We start from the raw sequence: 22816 nt of genomic DNA, 5'->3' as shown, positions 1-22816 counted from the left end.
TCTCTTTACATTACAGATAAACAATACAGTTGTTTACCACTCAAGTTTACTTATACTTCTGAGTTTTTACCATCCTGAGATATGGCGCACATAATTAAACTCTTTACTGCATCACAAAACCAGAGCATGGGCTGCAAAGACATCTGGCACCAGAAATAGTAAAACTCAGGATCTCCGCTCTTCTAAAGCAGAAGGCAATGATATCCAAGTGAAACTTAAGAATGACCTCTTATGGACCTTCAAGCAGGTAGAATACATTTCTTACACCTTCTCCCCCCAAATAAGTGTTCTGGCCTACACAGAGAAGCAAGTATTACTCCTGCAACCAAGAAGAAGAGAAAAAGTAGGGGCAAGCTGTTATAATGATTTGAAAATTACAGGAGAGATTATAAAAATTCCAAACTGCAACCAAACAATGCTATCTCTGAAAATGCCAGCTTCTCACAATTCCAGCTCTGTTGCAAAGTAAGCCCGACCTTTAAGCAGGTGCTGTCTACTATCTACAGTGGGAAGTCACCATCCTTAAACATGAGAAATTGCTTAGGTACTCCTTTACAGATACCATATGAGGAAAAAAAAATGTGGACAAGAACAGAATGACCAAGAAATTAGGCGATACATGACTATATCAGCATATCATTGTCTACTGTTAACTAAATGTTAATTTAGGCAAGTTTCAGAATGCAGCTTTAACCCCGTTTTTACTTCTACACTGAGCTGCTGCTGTCCAAATGGGTGACTCAAAAGCTGAAAATGCAAACTGATAGCATTATTCACTACAGGACACTAACTAAACAAGGAACAGATTCCCCATTCAACATGTTTTATTCATTTAAAAATAAATCACATCAATATTAAAATCTCAAATTTAGCAATTTCCATTAAAAAAATGTGGAAAACTACTGTCTCTTAAAAGCTGGTGATAGGAGTGCAGCTGGGCAGTCCTGATTTGACTGTGCTTGTTTAATGCTGGAACACAGGAAATGTGCCAGAATCTTGAAGATTTGAGCAGAGTGGAGAATCTGATTCCATGTCTAGTCACAGAAGGCCAAACCCGCTCCCTAAACTGGACGGTTTTTATATATACAAATGTTACAAGCTGCTCCTCTGTCCAACTAGGTGTGATCAAATGAAAGGCTGGACTGTCTTTATGGAACTGATAGCACTTATTATCTTCTTTATCTAAAATGTTTCACAGAGGATTGGTGGTTCCTTTTCACTTTGTTCTCTTAGGTCTTCCTTCTTAACAGCCTGTGCTCTTTCACCTAAAAATAGAAAAAAAGTCTCAGTTTGTAGCAATGGTAGGTTTAAGGTTTATATAATGAAAGCAAAATTCCAGCTTGCACAGTTGCACCACAAGTGATTCTCCACACCAGTTTTGGTTTAAATAGATTTCTGTAATGACGTGATGATTCCCACTTCACCAGTGAATGAGGAAAAAGCCTAGTTATGACAAATTATGTTACTATTATTTCATAAAATGCATATCCACTTACTACTTCATCTCCAGTAACTACTGTCAGTTTAAAAGTAAGGAAGCAAACTTTACTAGAAACAATCTCTACCTTTTCAATTTTCTGAAATTCCTGTGCCATGTGACAGTTTCAAAACACTTTTCTAGGTATCTCCTGTAAAATAAAAAGTAATGAAAACTCCAAAACCTTGACAAAGAAACACTTGCTACATGCAAAATAAAACATTTTAGATGTGAGAGAAATGGCAAAGCATTAAGATATAGCTGGCAAAATTACAAACTAGAAAAATTAAGCAAGCAGAATTAATTTTAAACTAGAAAAATATTGGTGGGTATCAGATAAGGGAAATAATCATTAAAAGCTCAATGGTTTAACTGTTGCAACAAAACACTGTCAACTTGGACTTAAAATAATGACAGTATGTGGCCATTTTGAGTATTTTAGCATAAAGCTTCCCAAAATCTACTTAGTGGTTAAGTGACACAAAACTTAAGCTTGGAAAATTCATGGCAGCAGTACTACCAATTAATCATTCATAAAACGGTATAGCATTTGTGAAAAAAAAAAAAAAACACCTCTACTGAAATATAAATACCACTATTCCTGCGAAGTTGCAGTCCTGTACACACATTTTAATTACTCCTAAAGTGGAGTTTTCACACTAATCCAGCAGGAAAATCAAGAAGTACAATACACATTTTTTTACCCACTACCCAAAAGAGTGCTTCCAAAATACGTGCATCAACCTGCAAAGAATATTTACTCAGACTGTGAATACTTACAGAAAATGGGAAGAAATTATGTGCCTGTTGCATAAACAATTACATCTATTATGCAGATCATCTCTATGTTTGGGATCTTGCAGAGCATCTCATAAATGTAATGAGATTGTTCTTGTAGCAGTATTCTGGACTGAATTAACTAAAAAAAAAATCAAAAATGGAAACACTGGTACACCTAGATCTATAATAAAGTGTCATGCTAGGCTGTAAAATGGAATGTCCCATCCAGAGGTTCTCACAGCACAAAGACCTAGCTTACAATGAAAAAAAAAATCAGAATGCATAAATGTCATGTAAAGTAACGTTTCAAGCAAAAGCTGAAGCGAAGTAAGCTATGACTGCTGCAGTGAAATGTCTGCACATAATTTTAATGGAAAAATGTGATGTACAGGCGCGCGTTTGAAATCCAAATACTCAAGTCTCTTCCGGTCTGAGAAGACAAGCAGCTGAAGAATCAATGATGCTTTATTTATTTAATTGGTAACTGGGTAAATGGAGTGATCCAAAAAGACACTTTTCAGCCAAGAACCAGGTCAGAGGTATAACATGCAGTGAGAGTATGGGAAAAACCCTCGAGCCGTACAAATGCACTTTATATATAATAAAAGGTGCCAGCTTTGATATCATATACACAGTTTAACAACAAGACATAACTGACCTTCGGAAAACAAAACAGTTACCTACAGAAAGTAGCAAAAATGAAAATTATGTTAAGACTTTGATCACATATATGGAATGCTGCACAGCCACAATTTCAGAATTTGCACTCATGGGCTTCTACAGGATGTTCTTTTAACTTGTTTGTGAAGCTAAGTTGGATTGGAAAACTTCTGACCTAACTTGGAAGACATGAGTTTAAACCCTTGGTGCAAACTAGAGACCACAGTGAAGATATCAATGCTAGCTTATGGTGAGCACTCCCTGTTGTCTCAACATGAAAGAAGAAAAATAAGTAAAAAGACTTTATATTACGGGAAATTACAACCTTTGCAATGACTGCAAAGCATGATTTTATGAAAAGCCTAAAAATGGCAGTCACATGTTAGATCAATCACTTCAATGATGTTCTTTACAAAACTGACTATAAAGATAGAATATCTTCCAAGTACTAAGCCTGATGGCCAAGACAACCTGAACATTGACCTCTATACCTATTAATTCTAATACACTAAGTCTGAGTGATTAACTGCTCTTCAATTAATGGAAAATCACATACATCAAACAAATATGCCCCACTGTCTGATTTTATCAATATCAACTCCATACCTCAAACAGTCCAAATTCTCATCAGGGGTGACAACGTACTTGACATTGTTTTAAGGTTAGCAATGGCTACATCCATACTAATGTTACTCCCTTCCTTGATTAAAGACCACCAAACTGAACATTTTCAGAAAACTAGTACGATCCTACCAATAACTATCATTTTTGGAGATTTCTTGAAAGCCAACCTCAAATCCCTGTCTTAAAGCACACCCCCCCAAACTGTGCCAGTCACTAAGGCCACTACATATATTTCTAACTTAGCTGCCCACTTAAACCACCATACAGACAACTACAGGTTCATTTGGCATCAGTATAATGGGGAATTCAAAAATAAATTCCTCATTTGGACACTAAATTAGCAAATTATGAGAGTAAAAACTACTAACTTCATTTAAAAAACTTCCTACCTTTACCATAACAAAAGTTTTAAGTAGACCAGCAAAGAATTTAAGCACACTTCTAAGATTAAAGTGGAACAGCCACTTACTCCAGTGATAATCACATGCCTTTTTTCTTACTACTCAAATCAGAATAGCCAATACTGTACTGAGTTTCAACTGAAAGGCACTACCTATTCTTATTCCAACAGCTGACATACCAGCAGACAAATTTAGTTCAAATTCCACTCCCACACTACTATATTCCTTTACCTTGAACAATAAATTCCACTTCTCTCAATCACCATGGACCAAATCCTACAAACTGTGTCTAAAACCAGTGGCTCCATGGACCAGACTATATACCAGGCTGTCGCTTAGTCAACAGAAAGTACACCACCGCTGAACCCTTCCAACACCTGGTTAATCTTAGTCGCCCCACGGGGTGCATACGATCTATGGAAAACAGCCATCCCATTGCCATTCTACAAGGGAGGCTTCGCCATAGATCCTGTGAACTACTATCCTATTAGATTCACAAGCATAATTTGTAAAATCATGGCATATTTCTGGGTCACTCACAAACAAAAAAACTGACTTACAAATCTGCAAAGGTGATGAATTCAGCTTTGCAAAAGGTACATCCTGTCTCCTTTAGTATGGATAACTTCTCTGCAAATGTAATGGATGTCACTGACAAAGGCCATTCAGTCCATACTATCTATAGACTTTGATGTGACCTCACTAATGCTGACATCACTGACAACATACCTCCCAACCATACCGAATTACTCTGTATTTACTGAGTTTTGGGGTCCAAATGAAGGGGTGCCACGATTCCCGATTGGCACCCCTTCATTTCCGATTTTTTTTGCTTCATTTTTAACATTTTTTTAAAAAATCGCGCTGTCGGAGCTGATGTCATCACGTGTGCGATGACGTCAGCGCCGTCAGGGCTACCAGCCAGTCGGAATTGAGCTCAAGGAGCTCAAGTCATTATTTCCGGCTGTCTGCGAGCGGGGATACAGCAGCGAGAAAACCGGGCAGCAACACTAATGGCAGTAATGCTCAATTGCTCATTTTATTTTTTTCCAAGCTGGCTGCGATCACTCGCTGGAGCCGCCGTGCAGGAATACAGGTTTTATTTTTTTCCAAGCAGCAGGCAGCGCAAGCGGGTAAACGTGGGACGGATAAAGCACTCTGCTACTGAAGCTTGACTGGAAAGCTTAGAGTTGAAAAATTACTGATCTGGAGAATAAAGCAAGGTAAACCCGATGTTAGATTGATATTGGTTGGGCTACCCAAAGAGGTGTGAATATGTGCTGAATGACTAGCATTTGGATAATAGTAAGGAATGACAGTAATCTTTTTATGGCTTGGTTTAAAGTCTGAAGAATTAAAATTCTATAGTTAGCCATTGAAAAATAGTAGTGTCTGCTTTATAAATGAATTAGTGAAGGTTTAAGAATGGATCTGAATTTTACCCAGTACAGAAAAAGTACACCCAAAGACCAGTTAGAACATTACATAGATCTTGTAGCTGCTTACTATAAGAGTCTAAAAATGTGACAGACTGTTTTTGGAATTTATAGATAGCTTGCATAGTGTGCAAAGCTACACATCTAGCTTTTCATGCAATTCTAGGGTCTCATGATTTATAGACATTTTGCTTGTGTGTTGCATAGCTATGCTGTAAGAAGCAGAAAGGGGTTTTGAAACTGCATGTAAATGTAGTTAGTAGTCTGTGGGTTTCAATGTTGTTTCGATGAATGTGAGTTTCAAGGGCAGAGAAGTTTTAATGCCAAGTCTGTTTTCGTTATGCGACAGTGTTGCTTTGTTTAGCAGATCTCTACTGGTGTTTGTGCATTGGGCTATAAAATGTAAAAATAAAATCCAAATCATTGAATTACTAAAGCAGTATGCACACATTAGTGTTTATGGAAAATGGGGCAAAATAACCAGGTAATGGGACATTGGAATGGCTGCAGGGGGACTCTGGTGCTGTATTTTGGTGGTCTGTTCTTCAGTTTGCATTTGAAAGTTGGTATCCCACAATTCCATTGGAGTGGATGGGGTTACATAATTATGTATGCAAATTGTATGTTAATCAGCGTACAGATTTGTACCTATTTTTCATGGGCCTTGTCCAGATTTTTGATGTTTCCAGGTTGAGAGGTATGACTGACAAACTCACTAATCTAAAGAAAATTCCCTACGACAAATGCTGGACCGGCCTTCCAATTGAACACACTCAGAGTTGGTGAAGCCTTTTCATCTTAAATGAATGCCACCAGTACTGCTCTTCAGGGCTCTTGTCTTGAATCCCTTCTCTTCCACTTCTACTTCAATATGAAACTTGATGTCAAAGGTGACTACGCAAATTTGCTGGGGGCATGTCAAAGGGGAAATCAAATGACTTCCCATGGGCAATCATACCTTCCAGGAGTGGTTTGCCAGAACCAACACCTACAGTATGAGCCTTTAGTTTACTGCCAAAAATGTAGTGTAGTTGCCCTTGAGAAACAAGCCCATCCTACTGATCACCACATAAACAAGAGCCTACTTAAGATCCATAGGTTCATATGTAGGTACTAGGCTATCTGCCCGAGGGCATTTAAAAGCCTAGCCAGAGTGTCAGCTTTCCCTGCCCCATTGATTAACTGAGCCTCTGTCAAGAACAGCCAATGAAGTGATCCCAGGGGTGTATTTTCTGTTGCCCATCCACTCGTCAAGGTTTCTCTTGAAGAGTGTTAGTGAGGGGCTCTGCCTAATGTAGTTAGGAATTTTGTTCCAAGGCATGGGGAGTTCTGACAGGAATCTATTCCTCCAGCATGTTCCATTTATTGCTGTGACGAGGTTTAGCTCACTAGAGCGAGTGGCTTGCAGTGACTTGGATTTCTTTAGGTGGAGCATGTCCATCAATTCTGAGTTGGACATGGCTTTGTAAGTCAGGCAGAGATCACCTATGAATAAGCGATATGCCACTGAGTACAGCCAGGCTGCATAGGACATATGTTTGAAGCCAGTAATCCTCTTGGTGAGGTACTTTCATGGTCTTTCCAGCTGTTGGGTGTGTCTTGTGAGGTACATCCCAAGTGGGGCATTGTATTCTATGATGGGTCTGATGAGTAGAGGGGCACTATATAATAAGAAGTTATGTACTCACCATAACGTTCCATCTGAGTAGATGACTTCATTTGTCTGCAACCTTTGGGTCTTGGATCCGACTTCGAATCAGAGCTCCTCCCCTTACCCATAATCCCCTGCCAACCCTGACTGACCTCAGATCAAGTTTGCCCTTATACCAAATGTCAGACCAAAGTGTCCCAAAAGGGACCAGGAAAGGACATACGAGAATGGACTTCTGAAGGCCAGGGGGAAGGAGGGGGGGGATGGTTGCAGACAAATGAAGCCACCTACTCAGATGGAACGTTATGGTGAGTACATAACTTCTTAATCTGAAGTAGGGACTTCATTTGTCAGCAACCTTTGGGACAGAGTCCCCAGCTACCTGAATCTTGGGCGGCCATCATGGAAGGATGTTCCGGAGCACTGCGGAGCCAAAGGATGCTCTCCCTCTGGAAACAACATCCAGCTTATAATGATTGATAAAGGTATGAGATGAGGCCCAAGTGGCTGCAGAGCAAATATCATCCAAAGATACCCTAGATCTAAAGGCAGCAGAAGTAGATATGGAGCGAGTAGAATGCGTCCGTACTCCCTGAGGTGCGGGCCTCCCCGAAGTTTCATAGGCCAGAAGAATACACTGTGAAATTCATCGTGATAAGGTGACCTTAGAATTAGCTTTACCCAGATTGAATTTGGCAAAGGAAATGAACAACTGATCTGATTGTCTGTGACCAGCAGTCCTATGAATATACAAGCGCAGTTGTCTGTGCACGTCTAAGGAATGCAGCTTGTATTCTCCTTTATTCTGGTACTTAGGGAAGAAAACTGGCAGGTTAATGGACTGATTGATATTGGTTTCTGAGGCCACCTTAGGAAGAAAGGAGGGACTGGTCCTGAGGTACACACTATCCTGATGAAAAATCAAGTAGGGAGGTTTCACACAAAGGGCCTGAAGTTCGGAGACTCTCTTCGCTAAAGTCATGGCGACAAGGAACAGAGTTTTCCAGGAAAGATATTTAAGTTCGGCCGAGGCAGCTGGTTCAAAGGGGGGAGCAGTAGATGCTTGAAGGACTAATGATAGATCCCAAGGGGTACTGCTTCCTTGACAGGAGGCCTGAGTAGGAAGGTACCCTTGAGGAAGGTTTTACATAATTTCGCAGTCATCAAGGGACCTGACTCATGTCCCACATGGTAATGAGAAATGGCTGCTAATTGAACCATGACCGTAGAACAGCTAGCTCCCCTTTGAAAAAGTCCGGTGAGGAAATCCAAGACGGATGGCAACTAAGCCGTGAAGGGATCTATGTTATGATGTTCCGCCCAGATGGAGAAACGCTTCCATTTACTGCGATAGACTTTTCTAGTGGAAGGCTTATGTGCTGCCACCAAGATGGCTTTAACTGGTAAGGAGATGCTGGGAGTCCTGACTAAGAGTGGAACTGGAGCAGCCAAGCTGTCAGCTTCAGGTTGTCCAGATTCGGGGTCGGTAGGCCTGAGGGATGGGATATTAGATCCGGAAGAGGATCCAGAATCCAGGGAGGATTCACCAGATGAGACCACAGGTAAGGGAACCAAGTTTGACGAGGCCAGAATGGGGCAATGAGAATCATTCTGCTCCCCAACCGAGAGGCTTTCTGTATTAGTTTCAGCATCAGGAGTAGAGGAGGATAGGCATAAAGTAGACCGGGAGGCCAAGCATGCACTAGAGCATCTCTTAGGGCTTCCACGAGGGGGGGAAATCAGAGCGAAGAAGCTGGAGCATTTCGTGTTTGAGGGAGTGGCATAAAGATCGCAGCAGGGTTGCCCCCATTCGGCAAAAATCTGCTTCGCTACCTGGGAATTGAGACACCACTCGTAAGGGGAAAGAATAGTGCGGCTGAGCTTGTCCACCAGAATGTTGGACCGTCCCGGAATGTGCGTTGCAATAAGGAAGCGGTTGGTGGAGATCGCCCATTCCCACACCCTCATGGCTTCTCGACAGAGAGGGTAGGACTTGGTTCCCCCCGGTTTGTTGATGTACCAGACAAATGACATGTTGTCCGTCTATCGCAATAGTTCCTACGGGGAGAAGGTTCTGAAGTGCTTGCAATGCCAACAGCACCGCCCTCATCTCCAGAACGTTGATATGAAAGGAGGTCTCTGTGTCGTTCCACGTGCCTTGGACCGTTCTGCCTGAGCAATGCCCCCCCCACCCGAGGCAAGAGGCGTCCATGGTCACGGTGGCGAGGGGAGGCGGAGTGCAGAAGGGTCGTCCCGTATGAAGGTCAGGGGACTGGAGCCACCATAAGACGGCCCTCCTGCAAGCCCTGCTGAGTGAGATAGGATGGCTGAGGGGGAGAAACTGAAAAGACCATTGGACTAGAAGAGTCCACTGTAGCACACTCATATTCAGATGAGCGTATGGAAGAAGAGTTATTGCTGCTGCCATGGAGCCTAGAGCCCTCAGGACCAATTCCGCCGGTGGGGCTTTTAATTGGAGGATGGCCCACACATGAAGTCTCAGGTTTTGAAGTCGCTCCGAAGTGAGGAACGCTCGCAGACTTCTCGTATCTATATTGGCTCCTATGAAATCTATCACTTGTGTTGGAGCAAGGGAGGATTTGTCCAGGTTGATCGTAATGCCTAGATGGGGAGCTAGGTGGAGAAGGTGATTTCTGGCTACGCAGAGTAGATGCCTTGTTGGGGCGGACAGGAGCCAGTCGTCCGGGTACGGGAAGACCTGCATTCCCTGGAGTCTCAGGTGGGCCGCTATCACTGCTAACACTTTGGTAAACACCCTGGGGGCTGTGGTGAGACCAAAGGGAAGGACCCTGAACTGATAGTGACTGGCTCCCAGCCAGAAGCGGAGGAACCTCCTGGACCATCTGTCCATTAAAATGTGGTAGTACGCATCCTTGAGGTCTATTGAGCACATCCAGTCGCTCTCCCGCAAGAGGGGAAGAATGGATTGAAGGGTGTCCATCCGGAATTTTTCTTTGGTTACTGACAGGTTCAAGAGTGAAAGGTCGAGAATCGGTCTCAAGTCCCCCGTCTTTTTTGGCACCAGAAAGAACCTGGAGTAAAACGCTAATCGGAGTTGATCTGGGGGGGATGGGCTGGATGGCTCTTTTTTCTAGCAGCTGCTGGATTTCTGCAGCTGCCGCCTCCCTCTGATTGGGTGGTACATCGGGGAGGTTTTTGAGTCTGGGGACATGGTGCAGTCGAATTTTGTAACCTCTGGATATGATACGAAGCACCCAGCGATCTGACGTAATGGACTCCCAAGCCGCCAAGTGCTTTGAGAAGCGCCCCCCAAATGCCTCCAGAATGGAACAGTCGAGCAACCCCCTTAGGGCTGCTGCGTGGGCCGATCAGAGAAGGTTTCTCTGGTCCCAAAATTTCTCGGGGCCCCTCTGCCTCTAGGGCGGCGTCCTACCTGTCCTCCACTGCCACGGAAGGACTGGTTGTCTGGAGCAGGTGTGGCGTGGGACAAAAGCAGCATAGAGGCATTTGAAACAGATCTTAGAGTGGCCATACGAGTGGAGTACAACTGCTTGTCCTCCGCCGACATGGACTCTGGGGGGGGGGGAAGCAGCGTATTCTTTGATAAGATCTCGCTGCATCCTGATGACATGTGCCATGTAGTTAAGGGACCTTACCGAGAAGGTCGCTGAACTAAATACCCACTTCCCGAGGTGATCCATCGAGCAGGATTCCTTGCTCGGTGGATGGACCGAGGGGCTCTCCTGAGCTAATTCCCTCTTCTTGGCTGCCATCAACATGGCATCTACGGGGGACCCTTGCTCCAATGGAACCGGTCTGCAAGGGGACTCAAAATCCTATCCGGGGGTTTGGGGACTGGCTCCACAGTGTCCGGCTCCTTCCATGCCCTGGTGGTGATAAGGTCCACCAGGGGGTCGGCCAGAGGGGACACCCAAGAAGTAGAAGGGCCTGCTTCGAATACTTCCAGGAACACGGACTCATCGAAGGAAGCCTTGGGGGCAGACCACCCCCCCCTGATCTGGAGCATTTCCATGATGTCTCCAAAGGAGACATCCTCGGGGGGTGACCTTGGGGAGCCTTCCCCTTCATCCAAGTCAGTGTCCTCTGTTAAGGACTCGGGGGAATCCAGGTGTCTCCTCTTACACTTATGCTTGCGAGGCACTTCCTCAGGGGGACTGTCAAAGGAGATCTCACCAGCAATATCCTGTTCCAGTGGAACAACCTGTGACATCTAAACAGGCTGTCCCTGTGGCCGGGTGATGGAAGCCTGGCCGAGCAGAGAGGGAGTGCAGGGTGGAGCCGATGCAAGGACCGAGGGTCCGGATGCTCTCAACAGAGTCCTCTCCACTACATCGAAGGCAGAGGGGGAGCCTCTCTCCCTGGAATCCGAAAGCCAGCTCCCACTCGGATCCGACGAAGGGATCAGAACCGGCACTGAGGCCACCGGATCCGAAGGACCCGTGTGCTCCGACCTGGACGGAGCCGAAGGCACACTGAATCCCTCTGATCCGAAGCTCGGTCCATGGCTCTGAGAGGTCGGATCCGAAGGACCCGACAGACTAGAGGGCAGGATCGGATCCGAAGTACCCAGTGCTGTCGGTGCCGACCCACCCCCGGCTCCAACGCTGCCCGGCTCCGAGCACTCCGAACCCGGGAAGTGGGTCGGAGAAGGAGCTATCGGGGCAAAAAAAGGTGCCGAGCTCCCCCCCCAAAAGGGGGGGGGGGGAGGCAAGAGCACTCCCATCTGCAGCTGGGCCTGGATGAACCTTCTTATCATCTGGTCCAAGTCTGCATCAGAAAGACCAAGTAGATCTCGATGAGGCCACAGAGGCGGGCCGGAAATGCCGCCTCGATGACCTCCACTGAGATCGGGTCTCTTCCTCCTCGGGTCCCGGGGAAAAGCAAGGGGATCGGATCAGAGGAGGAGAGGACCTGGAAGCCAGCTTGGGGGGGGGGGGCCCCCAAAGCGGAGGACTCGGCCCACCGCGTGTGGTGCTTCTCCCTCCTTTTCTCCCTCCTGGCCTCCCTTTCCTCCGGCGTCTTAGTGGGAGTTTGAGACCCGGCCGGGGGAAGGGGGGGGGGCAGGAGTAGCTACCACCATGGGCTGAGGAGGAGCCACGGGAGTACCGGAGGCCAAAGCTGAATCCGGGGGCAAAAGTCCCGCCAGAACCAACTTCGACCTCCGCTCTTTCAGCGCCCTGGGGTTGAACGCTGTGCAGATGGGAACACCTTGAGGACAGGTGTTCAACCCCAAGGCACCGAACACACCGAGTGTGGCCATCCGCCGGTGAAAGCTTATGGCCACACTCGGTGCACTTACAAAAAATGGGCTTTGGGGCCTCCGACATTTTTCAAAGAAAAGGAAAACTACACAAACACACCAGGCCCCAAAAACACAAGCAACACACACACACTCTACGAACCAGCGAGGGGAGGAAATACACTAAAAAGGAATAAAATTAACAAAAGGGGATCCTAAACACACACACTATTTAAGAACTGAAAGATTTTCTGATTTAACAAGTTTTTTGACTAAACTTATCTGAAAGTCGCCAGGAGCTCTGCAATCCAGCTGTCTCTTCTAAGAGCGGCAAACTAGATCTGAGGTCAATCAGGGTTGGCAGGGGATTATGGGTAAGGGGAGGAGCTAGGAGCTCGGATCCATAAGCTGTAAAATAAGTTGCCGGCTCGGATCCGAAGTCAGATCCAAGACCCAAAGGTTGCTGACAAATTAAGTCCCTACTTCAGATCCTCTATTTCTAGATGTGAACCCTTTAGTAATGAGATGGGCTACATAGAAGGATTTCCTAACGACTTTGGCAATATAACTGTCAAAGGAGAGATTACCATCTACCTGGGTCCCCAGATCTCTTATCTCCTCTTCTGTATTAAGACGACTGCCACCTATGTGGTAATTCATGGGTGTTTTGTTTTTCCCAAATGGGATGACTACACATTTTTTGGCATTTAGCTTGAGACCATGACTTTGACACGAGGTGTCCATCTCAGTAAGCCCCTTTTGGAGAATGTCCATGTCAGCCAGATAATCAATTATGGCTCCCAGTTTGCAGTCATCGGCGAACTTGGTTAGCCATAGTCCTCCTGTTTTTGCCTATACTTCTGAGAAGTATATGCTGAACAGTAGGGGTCCCAGGACCGAGCCTTTTGGGACAACACTTGTGAGTGGTTTAGAGTCGGACCTGGAGCCTGCTATTCTTACTGTGCGAGTTCTGTCTAAGCCAGTTGACAACCCATCTCGTGACATAGGGGTTTATATTCAGGCTGGTGAGTTTTTCTATAATTCCTGAGTGGGGAATGGTTTCAAAAACCTTGGCGAGGTCAAGGAAGGCTGTGTGAACCACCTTCCCCTCATCTATGGCCTTGGTTTCTGTCTCGAAGAAGTCAACCAGGTTTAGTAGGCATGATCTGCCCTTAAAGCAGAACTGGGTCGGGTCAAGTGTTTGGAGGTTCCCAATGTTTTTGTTAATGAGTTCCATGATGATGTGCTCCATAGCCTTGCAGACCAGGCCAGTCAGGCTTATGGGGTGATAGTTACCAGGGTCAGTTGTGGCCCCTTCCTTTGGGGAGCGGAATAACCTTTGCTGTGCGCCATTCTATGGGCACGTAGCCTGTGGAGAGGCTGTGGTTGAACAGTGTGTTTAGGTGGGGGGTTAGTTCGTTCTGCAGTTCGTGCAAGACGCAGCCTGGGACACCATCTGGCCCCATTGACGCAGTGCTTTTGGCTTTTGAAAGGGCTGTTTTCACCTGTGTGCCTGTGATTTCCGGGACACTACACTTTTCCGGTATTGTTGTGGGCTCTTTTGGGGGTGAGAGGGGGTGAAGTTTACACTAAATCTATCTTCCAAGATGCTAGCAATATCAGTAAGTTCAGTATATTTTGTGCTACTTTGCACTAGCTCAGAGCATGTCTGCGAGTTGCCACTTAGATTCTTGACATAGGTAAAGGCGGCTTTGTGGTTACCTTTTCGAATCCTTGGCTATTTTTCTTTCGAAGTTAGTCTTGGATAATTTTATGAGGGACCTTAGTTTCTTACTGATAAGGGATGTCTTTCCTTCTTGGGATTTGCTTAAAAGACATTACAGATCAAGGTACCTTCGTCGACAAAGAACTATCCTTTGGCCATCATGCATCAGTTACAACAGTTATGGTTAAGAAATCGTTCTACCACATCTACGTTACTAACAAGGTCATAACCTTCAACCTACTTTTCTCACCATGAAGAGGGTAGGACCATAGAACACTATGCATTATTGGAATATCACTCTCCAAAACACCTTGCCAAAATTGAAAGACCTGTGTGTGTGTGTGTGTGTGTGTGTGTGTGTGTGTGTGTGTGTGTGTGTGTGTGTGTGTGTGTGGATATACCTTACAGTTACAACCAGTTATGTCACCCCCTCCCCATAAGGGGCACAGCAGTCTACAAAAACAGGACAAAATATTTTTCGCATGCGAGTTGGGTATTTATCTTTACTTGCCTCTGCAGCAGTCCAACAATGCTAGGCTGCAGATGCAACATGTGGTTCATGCAAAACAAACTGTGGAAACTAAAAAAAAAAAAAACAGATAACATGGGTGCATGCAAGCTTTTCACAAGTCACACTGACATCTCTGAGGAGCAAATTTCCATTTGTCCAGAAGATGCAGAAAGGGTGTTAAGCTATGGAAATTGGGGCCTGATGTTTTGTATTCTGCCCCATACGTCCCAATAGCCAGTATTACTGCAAGACTGATCTATATAAACATCTTGGTGGCCACCATCAATTCTCTCGTTCTGCAGAACAGCACAGAAAGGTGAAAAGGCTAGCAAACATCAGGATGAATGTGTGCCAGTGATGCTGAATTAACTAGAGACAGATGTTCAGAGAGGTCTGAACAGCAGCCTGTGTATTCAGCAAAATTTTGGATCAGAGTGCCTCACTGATGTTGTAGAGGGAAAAAGCCCCAAATATAGTTTACGTGACCAGTGTTCAAACAGCAGATGGGATTCATAAAAACTATTCCTGGCTCCATAGTCTCCTCTTCAATTTTTCCCTTGGAGCTAGACAAACTTTCAACTTAAGCACTCAAGCCATTCATTTCTCAGCCTGGCACTTGCTCAAAACTTATAGCAAGCACTTATAAACCCTAGCACTAGACCCTCCTGTACTGTACAGAAGGACAAGGCTCTCTATTCGACCTTACCAGCCATCCAGTAAAACAGTTCCCTGTACCTATCCAGGCATATCCAAAGGGCAGTTTCAGGTGTACTCTTCAGTCCAACTGGTGAATTTGGGCAATGTTACAACTGCCTCATGTACAGAGACAACCCCCTCCTCCTACCACCAAACACTAATACATGCGAGAGATGCAGTTATACAGCCAAACAAGCTCTCCCAACCAAAGACTGGATCAGACAGTCAAGAGGAGAAGGGAAATACTTGCATCACACCACCAGTCTTACATAGACCCATTAAACCAGCACCGGCAAAAAAAACACAAATACACGAAAACATACTCGGAGGCTCTAAATAAAAATATGCAAAACCAAGAGAGACCTCCAACGCAAACATCCTGGCAACCTCCACCCCCCCCCCCCCCCCCAACACAAACCATGAAACACATACTTGACAAAACCAGTGTGCCATGCAATCACAGCCCTTAAGGCAAAATAACATACCCAACATACTAGTAATAGGTAACTCTATAGTCAGGCACACTGATCTCCCACTCACTAGGCTGAATAAAAAGAAGGTTACAGTTAAGCTGCCTGTTAGGTGCCAGGATCCGCCACAACACAAGCACTCAGGTCACTCTGGAATAAGTACAAATATGACTCTGTCATTGGCCATATTAGTGTGAATGACCTGAGCTGTACACCTACTACCTGGTCTACATGAAGAGAGAGATGGAAGAGCTCTCTGATCATGTAGCCCAGGCTTGTATGACCCTGACCAGCATCCTGCCCTCACCAAGAATTATACCATGGTATAAAAAAAAATTCTCGATTTCAACAATTGGCGAAGTTTCTGGTGTCATTCAAAGGGGATCCAGTGTATGTCTGCCTGGGATGACATGCTCGACAAGCCATGCTGCTTCGCTAGAGATGGCTTGCACCTGTCACCCTTAGGCTTTCGAATACTTGCCAAGTCTCTTGCCACCCCCATAGAGCCTTTTTTAGGCAAGGCTCAAAAGACAAACCCACCGCCGTAAATAGGACAAGTAACAAAAAACGGAGGGTAATGCTACTCAATGCCAGAAGTCTAAACCTCAAAATGCACACACTCGAGGCACTCCTCAGTATGGAGAAAAATCAATATATGTACAGTAACAGAAACCTGGTGTAAGGCTCCAGAGAGCACCCCAGCACTACCAGGCTAAAACTCATACCATACATTTCGGCCACAGAACCCAAACCGAAATACAAAAGGCGAGGGTGTATCCATATTCATCAACAATACCCACACCTCCAGGTTAGTGGCACAGCACGATGCTTCAGAGATCATCCACGCGCAACTAACAATGGGCAAAACTGCAATTCAAATCACCCATGTCCCAGGACCCCAATTCCACATTTCTGGAAACACTGGGAAACATAAAGGTCCTACCAAACACCCTAATATTGGGTGATTTCAATTACCCAAACATTAACTACTCAAGTACTTACTCCCTTCCCAACTTTTCCTAGAATTTAGAAACTCAAACGCCGTGGCTCAACTGATCAACACACACACCAGAGGTGACAACATACTGGACCTGGTCATCACCAACAGGGGCGACTGGTGTTCCACACCAGAGGTCAACCCCTCGCTGGTTAGATCTGACCATAAACAAATCACTTTGGATATCCATAGTCCATCCTCACCCCCAGACAAGAAAGCCACCATGAAAACCTTTTCAAAAGCCAACTTCATGTTACTTAAGACAGACGTGGAAAGTTTCAAAGCCCCCATGCTGAAGGATAACACTGTCCAAGCCTGCAAAATCCTTTAATACATTCTACGGGCAGCTACAAGAATGCATGGATCGTGTCATCCCAAGCAAAACCAAGACTCACTCCTCCAAGAAAAAAAAAAACTGTCTGGAGGACTCCTGCCATAAACAAGCTATACCAAGGAGGAGGAAACTAGTAAAGAAAAGAGTAACATCCCAAAAAGGGAAGATATCCCTGACCAGTATCAGCAAGAAACTACGATCCCTCAAAATCATCCAATGTGAGCTTTGAAAGAAAAATTGCCAAGGACTCCAAAGATAACCACAAGGCATTCTTTAGCTATGTCAAGAATCTAAGTGGCAATGCTCGGATCTGCTCGGAGTTAGTGGAGAATGGCAAAAAAATACACTGAACCGACTGATATCACCAACATCCTGGCAGAGAGGTTCAGCGCAAACTTCACCCCCCTCTTGCCCCCAAAAGGGCCCATAACCATCCCAGAAGAATGTAGAGTCCCTGAAATTACAGACACTCAGGTTAAAACAGCCCTCTCCAAAGCCAAACACTCAGCATCAATGGGACCGGACAGTGTACCAGGCTGCATCCTACACAAGCTCAAAGAAGAACTAACCCCTCACCTAAACACACTGTTCAAACTCAGCCTCTTCACAGGCTACATACCCATAGAGTGGCGCACAGCAACAGTTATTCCGCTCCACAAAGGTGGAGCCACAACAGACCCCGGGAACTATCGCCCTATAAGCCTGACTAGCTTGGTCTGCAAGACTGGAACGCATCATTGTGGAACTCATTAACAGAGACACTGGGAACCTCCAAACACTGGACACTACCCAGTTTGGCTTTAAGGGCAGATCATACCTCCTAAACCTGGTGGACTTCTTTGAGACAGTTACCAAGGCTATAGACAAGGGAAAGGTGGTACACACAGCCTACCTAGACCTCGCCAAGGCCTTCGACACCATTCCTCATTCTGGTATTACAGACAAGCTCACCAGCCTGAACAAAAACCCCTACGTCAGAAGATGGGTTGCCAACTGGCTCATGGACAAAATCGACATGGTGACAGTTGCGGGAGCTAGGTCTTTCTCTAAACCGGTTACAAGTGATGTTCCCCAGGGCGCAGTCCTAGGACCCCTCCTGTTCGGCATATACTTCTCAGAGGTACAGGGAAGCACAGGACGACTATGGCTGACCAACTTTGCAGACGACTGCAAACTAGGGGCTATAATGGACTCTCCAGCTGACACAGACATCCTCCAAAAGGGTCTCACTGAGACGGATACCTGGTGTCAAAATCATGGCCTCAAGCTAAATGCCAAAAAGTGCATAGTCATCCCCTTTGGAAAAAACAAAGTACCCACAAACTACCACATAAGTGGCAGTCCCCTAAATACGGAAGACATAAGGGATCTGGAGACCCAAGTAGATAGCAATCTCACCTTTGATAACCACATTGCCAAAGTTGTTAGAAAATCCTTCTACGTGGCCCACCTAATCACAAAAGGGTTCGCATCCAGATCAAGAGAGGTCATTGTGCCCCTCTACTCATCACTCATCAGACCCATCTTAGAGTGCAACGCCCCATTTGGGGTGTACCTTACAAGACACCTGCAACAGCTGGAAAGACCACAAAAGTACCACAACAGGAGGATCAATGGCCTCAAACAGATTGCCAATGCAGCTCGACTGAAGAAACTGTTGCAGTCATTACATGTGGGTAATCTGCTGGCAGGTTGCCCTCAGTCGGACTGAATAACAAAGTCTTGGGACCTGCGTCGGTTGCTGTCTCCTCTTCCATGACGTCAGGGGTATAAAACATGCAGCCGATGTCATTTTAATCAGTTTTTCTTGCCCCAGATGTCAGGTGCCCCCCAAATGGGGAGCAAATATACATATATATATATATATATATATATATATATATATATATATATATATATATATATATACATATATATATATATATATATATATGTATATATATATATATATATACATACATATATATATATATATATATATATACATATATATATATACATATATATATATATATACATATATATATATACATACATATATATATATATACATATATATATATATATATATATATATATATATATATATATATATATATATATATATATATATATATATATATATATACATATATATATATACATATATATATATATATATATATATATATATATATATATATGGATCCAGGTTACTACATCGACAACTAAGATAGACAGCCAGTTCCCCAACACGAAAACACAGACACATAAATAATCGAAACTGCAAATCACGGACATTTAACAGGTAACGGGTTTAAATTTCGCTAATCATGCCTACCATAAGGACTTAGTAATACAATGATCGTAAAGTACAGTTTTGTACCTACCATAAATGTAGATGTCCGAGAGGTATGCATCTGCAGTCCTAACAAATGGGTTGTCCTGCCTCAGGCAGCCCTTCGGTCGGCCGGATTCCAAAGTCTGGGTCTGGCCTCGGCTGATGTCGCACTTCGCCCGACGTCATAGCTGCAGTTCAGCAGGTATAAAGACATCAGCCGACGCCATTTTCCTCAGTGTTTCTTGCCCCAGATGCCAGGTGCCCTCTAGGAAGGCTAAATTTGGAAAAATGTAAAAGTTTCCAAATAACAGAGCAAATAAAAATAACATGTATATACATATATACAAACAAATACACCATCATAGATTCCCCCAGCTAGCTACAAGATGGGCAAATACCCTAGGAGTACCACAGAGGGGGAGGGAGGGTAATCCTGACTGCAGATGCATACCTCTTGGACAACTACATTTATGGTAGGTACAAAACTGTACTATGTCCTTCAAGGATGCATCTGCAGTCCTAACAAATGGGTAGAATACCATAGCCAAACTGGGGGAGGAGGTACTAATAAGATTATGGTGTAGTTAAGATCCCTTGCAAAACAGCAGTGGCAAAACCTGCTCGGGATCTGGAGTATAAGGGTAGATTATAATGCTTGGCAAATGTATGCACGGAGCTCCAAGTAGCAGCCTCTAAAATGTTTTTGGTAGCCACTCTTCGTAAAAAAGCTGTAGTAGTGGCTGTAGCCCTTGTGGAGTGAGGTCTGATGTTTTCTGGAGTTGTCTTTCCATGGTAAGAGTAACAAAATCTAATGCAATTTCCTATCCACTTTGAGATTGTCTGTTTCGAAATTGCTTTTCCTTCCATTCCTGTTGCATATGCTACCAGTAGCTGGTCAGTTTTTCTATTGCTCTTGGTTCTGTCCAGGTAGTAGCGCAATTGCCTATGTACATCCAAGGTATGTAATAGTCTTTCTCCCCTGTTCTGTGGGTTGGGGAAGAATGTAGGTAGGTGTATAGCTTGGTTTAAAGATACCCTGGAGACCACCTTTGGCATAAAAGTAGGATTAGTTCTCATGGACACTCTATCTTGATGGAAGATAAGGAAGGGCTGTACTGCCATTAATGCCTGTAATTCAGAAACCCTTCTTGCTGAAGTGATTGCAAGCAGGAAAGCAGTTTTCCATGATAAGTACTGTAATTCTGCTGTTGCTGCTGGTTCAAAAGGAGGGAGTGTCAACTTTTCTAGCACAAAGTTCAAGTCCCATGCGGGCAATAGTGGCTTCCTTGGTGGCTTTACATTTTTAATTCCTCTCAGAAACTGCCTGAGTAGAGGATGTGAGAAGACTCATGTTGTATTCTGCTGAAATAGCTGATGCATGAATCTTAATGGAAGAATAGGACAGGCCATTGTGGAAAAGTTCTGCCAAGTATTCCAGGATGTTAGCTATGTTTACCAGTGACACATTTTCTCCTTTTGCTGCACTCCAAATGAGATATCTTTTCCATTTTGCTGAATAAGTTTTCCTTGTTGAGGGTCTGCGAGCCTCCAAGATAATGTCTTTAACCCTTTGAGATAAATCTGGGTTATTTTGTGTTATGCAATGTTCCAGGCAGCTAGCTGCAGCGTTTTTAGGTTTGGATGCAGGGTTTTGAAGTTGTTCTGTGTTAGCAGTAAGGGAACTAGGGGCAGAGGCCATATTTGTTCCCGAGACATACTCCTCAGTAATGGGTACCAATGCTGCCTCGGCCAGTCTGGAGCTATCAGGATGATCCTTGGGCGGTCTTCTTTGATCTTCAATAGCACCTTGTGCATCAAAGGAAGAGGTGGGAATGCATATGCTGTCAGGTTTTCCCAACTGAAAGATAGGGAGTCCACCTTCCAAGCAAGTGGGTGGTATGCCCTTGTGCAGAATTTTTTCAATTGGTGGTTGTGTGGGGATGCGAATAAGTCTATTTCTGGTAGTCCCCATTTCCTTGTAATGGATTTGAAGATGTCTGGATGCAGCATCCATTCGTGGACATCCGTGGTAGTTCTGCTTAGGATGTCTGCTAGTATATTTTCTTTTCCTGGTACACATGTTGCCTGGAGCTGAATGTTGAAGCTCAGGGCTACATTCCAGAGGTCCATTGTCATCCGGCATAGAGGGTATGAATGTGTGCCTCCCTGTTTGTTGATGTACCACATAACTGTGGTGTTGTCCGTCCTTATCAGCAATTGACCCTGTTGAAGAAACGGTCTGAATGTCTGAATTGCCAGTTTTACTGCCAGCATCTCCTTTTGATTTATGTGTAGGTTCAGCTGGTCTTGAGTCCATAAGCCTTGTATGCACTTGTCCAGCATGTGTGCCCCCCAACCGAGGTCTGAGGCGTCCGTGGTGATGGTCTGGCTTGGTTGAGGGCTGTGGAAGGGCAGTCCTTTGTTCAATTGACAGGCCTGAACCCACCATTGGAATTCTTGTTTCAGGCATGGGATTACTGGAATTTGGGTTTCTAGGCTGTGCTTGTGCTGAGACCATAAATTCCTTAGGTACCATTGCAACTTCCTCATATGCAGTCTGGCATGTGGAATCAATATTATGCAGGATGCCATGTAACCCAGGGCTTGCAGGACTTTCCTTGCTGTTAGCTGGTTCTGCGTTGTTAATGCCATGAAATAGAGAGGAAGGTGCTTCTGCTTTTCTGCTGTGAGGGATGCCATTTGATTTGATGTGTCCAGTTCTGCACCCAAGAAAGTTATCCTTTGGGATGGTATCAGTCTTGACTTTTTTATATTGACTGTGTATCCCAGGGCTTGCAGTAGATGAATGACCTTTTTCAAATCTTTTGCTAATTTGTTTTTGTTGTCTGCTTGTAACAGGCAGTCGTCCAGGTAAGGGTAAATTTGAATTCCCTGAAGCCTGCAATGAGCAATTACTGATGCCAGGCATTTAGTGAATGCTCTGGGCGCAGTAGATAAGCCAAAGGGCAATGCTGAGAATTGATAATGCTCTGATCCTGCAAGAAATCTGAGGTATCTTCTGCAATTTGGTCGTATGGGGACGTGCAGGTATGCACCCTTGAGATCTAGAGTTACCAGCCAAGACTCCTTGCCCAGCATGGGAAGAAGCTGCTGTAGGGTCAGCATTTTGAATTTTGGAACAATGAGATATGTGTTCAGAGCGGACAGGTCGAGAATAGGTCTCCATTGGTTTTCTTTTCTTGACACCAGGAAAAGTCTGGAGTAAAATCCTTGCCCTTGTTCCATAGACGGTACCTTTTCTATAGCTCTCATCCTTATTAAGTGGTCTATTTGTTCTAGAGCTTTTGTCTTTTGATTTGGAGGTAGGTTTGGCATTCCTCTCTTCCTTGGTAGAGTATGGAAGTGAAACCTGTAACCTTTGTCTATTTGTCTGTAAAATCCATTTGTCTCCTGTGATGCAATGCCAGTTTACTGAAAATAAGGCTAGCTTTCCGCCTAAGGGTGCCTCTAGTTGTTCCCTGGTAGGCGGT

At 44.6% G+C, this 22816-nt stretch overlaps 1 protein-coding gene across 1 annotated transcript in view; it reads right to left on the bottom strand.

Annotated features, from left to right (window-relative positions):
- Positions 1-806: 806 nt before the first annotated feature.
- Positions 807-22816, bottom strand: part of NUMA1 (nuclear mitotic apparatus protein 1) — a 3180433-nt gene continuing 3158423 nt past the window's right edge. Inside the window, exon 30 of the mRNA XM_044072777.1 lies at positions 807-1265. Coding sequence (XP_043928712.1) covers positions 1230-1265 — 36 coding nt within the window. The 3' untranslated portion in view covers positions 807-1229. The remainder of the gene's footprint in view (positions 1266-22816) is intronic.

This window comes from Protopterus annectens, chromosome 5.part1, assembly GCF_019279795.1.
Source record: "Protopterus annectens isolate FY-2018-M chromosome 5.part1, PAN1.0, whole genome shotgun sequence".
NCBI lineage: Eukaryota > Metazoa > Chordata > Ceratodontiformes > Protopteridae > Protopterus > Protopterus annectens.
This window is presented reverse-complemented; position numbering and strand designations above follow the sequence as displayed.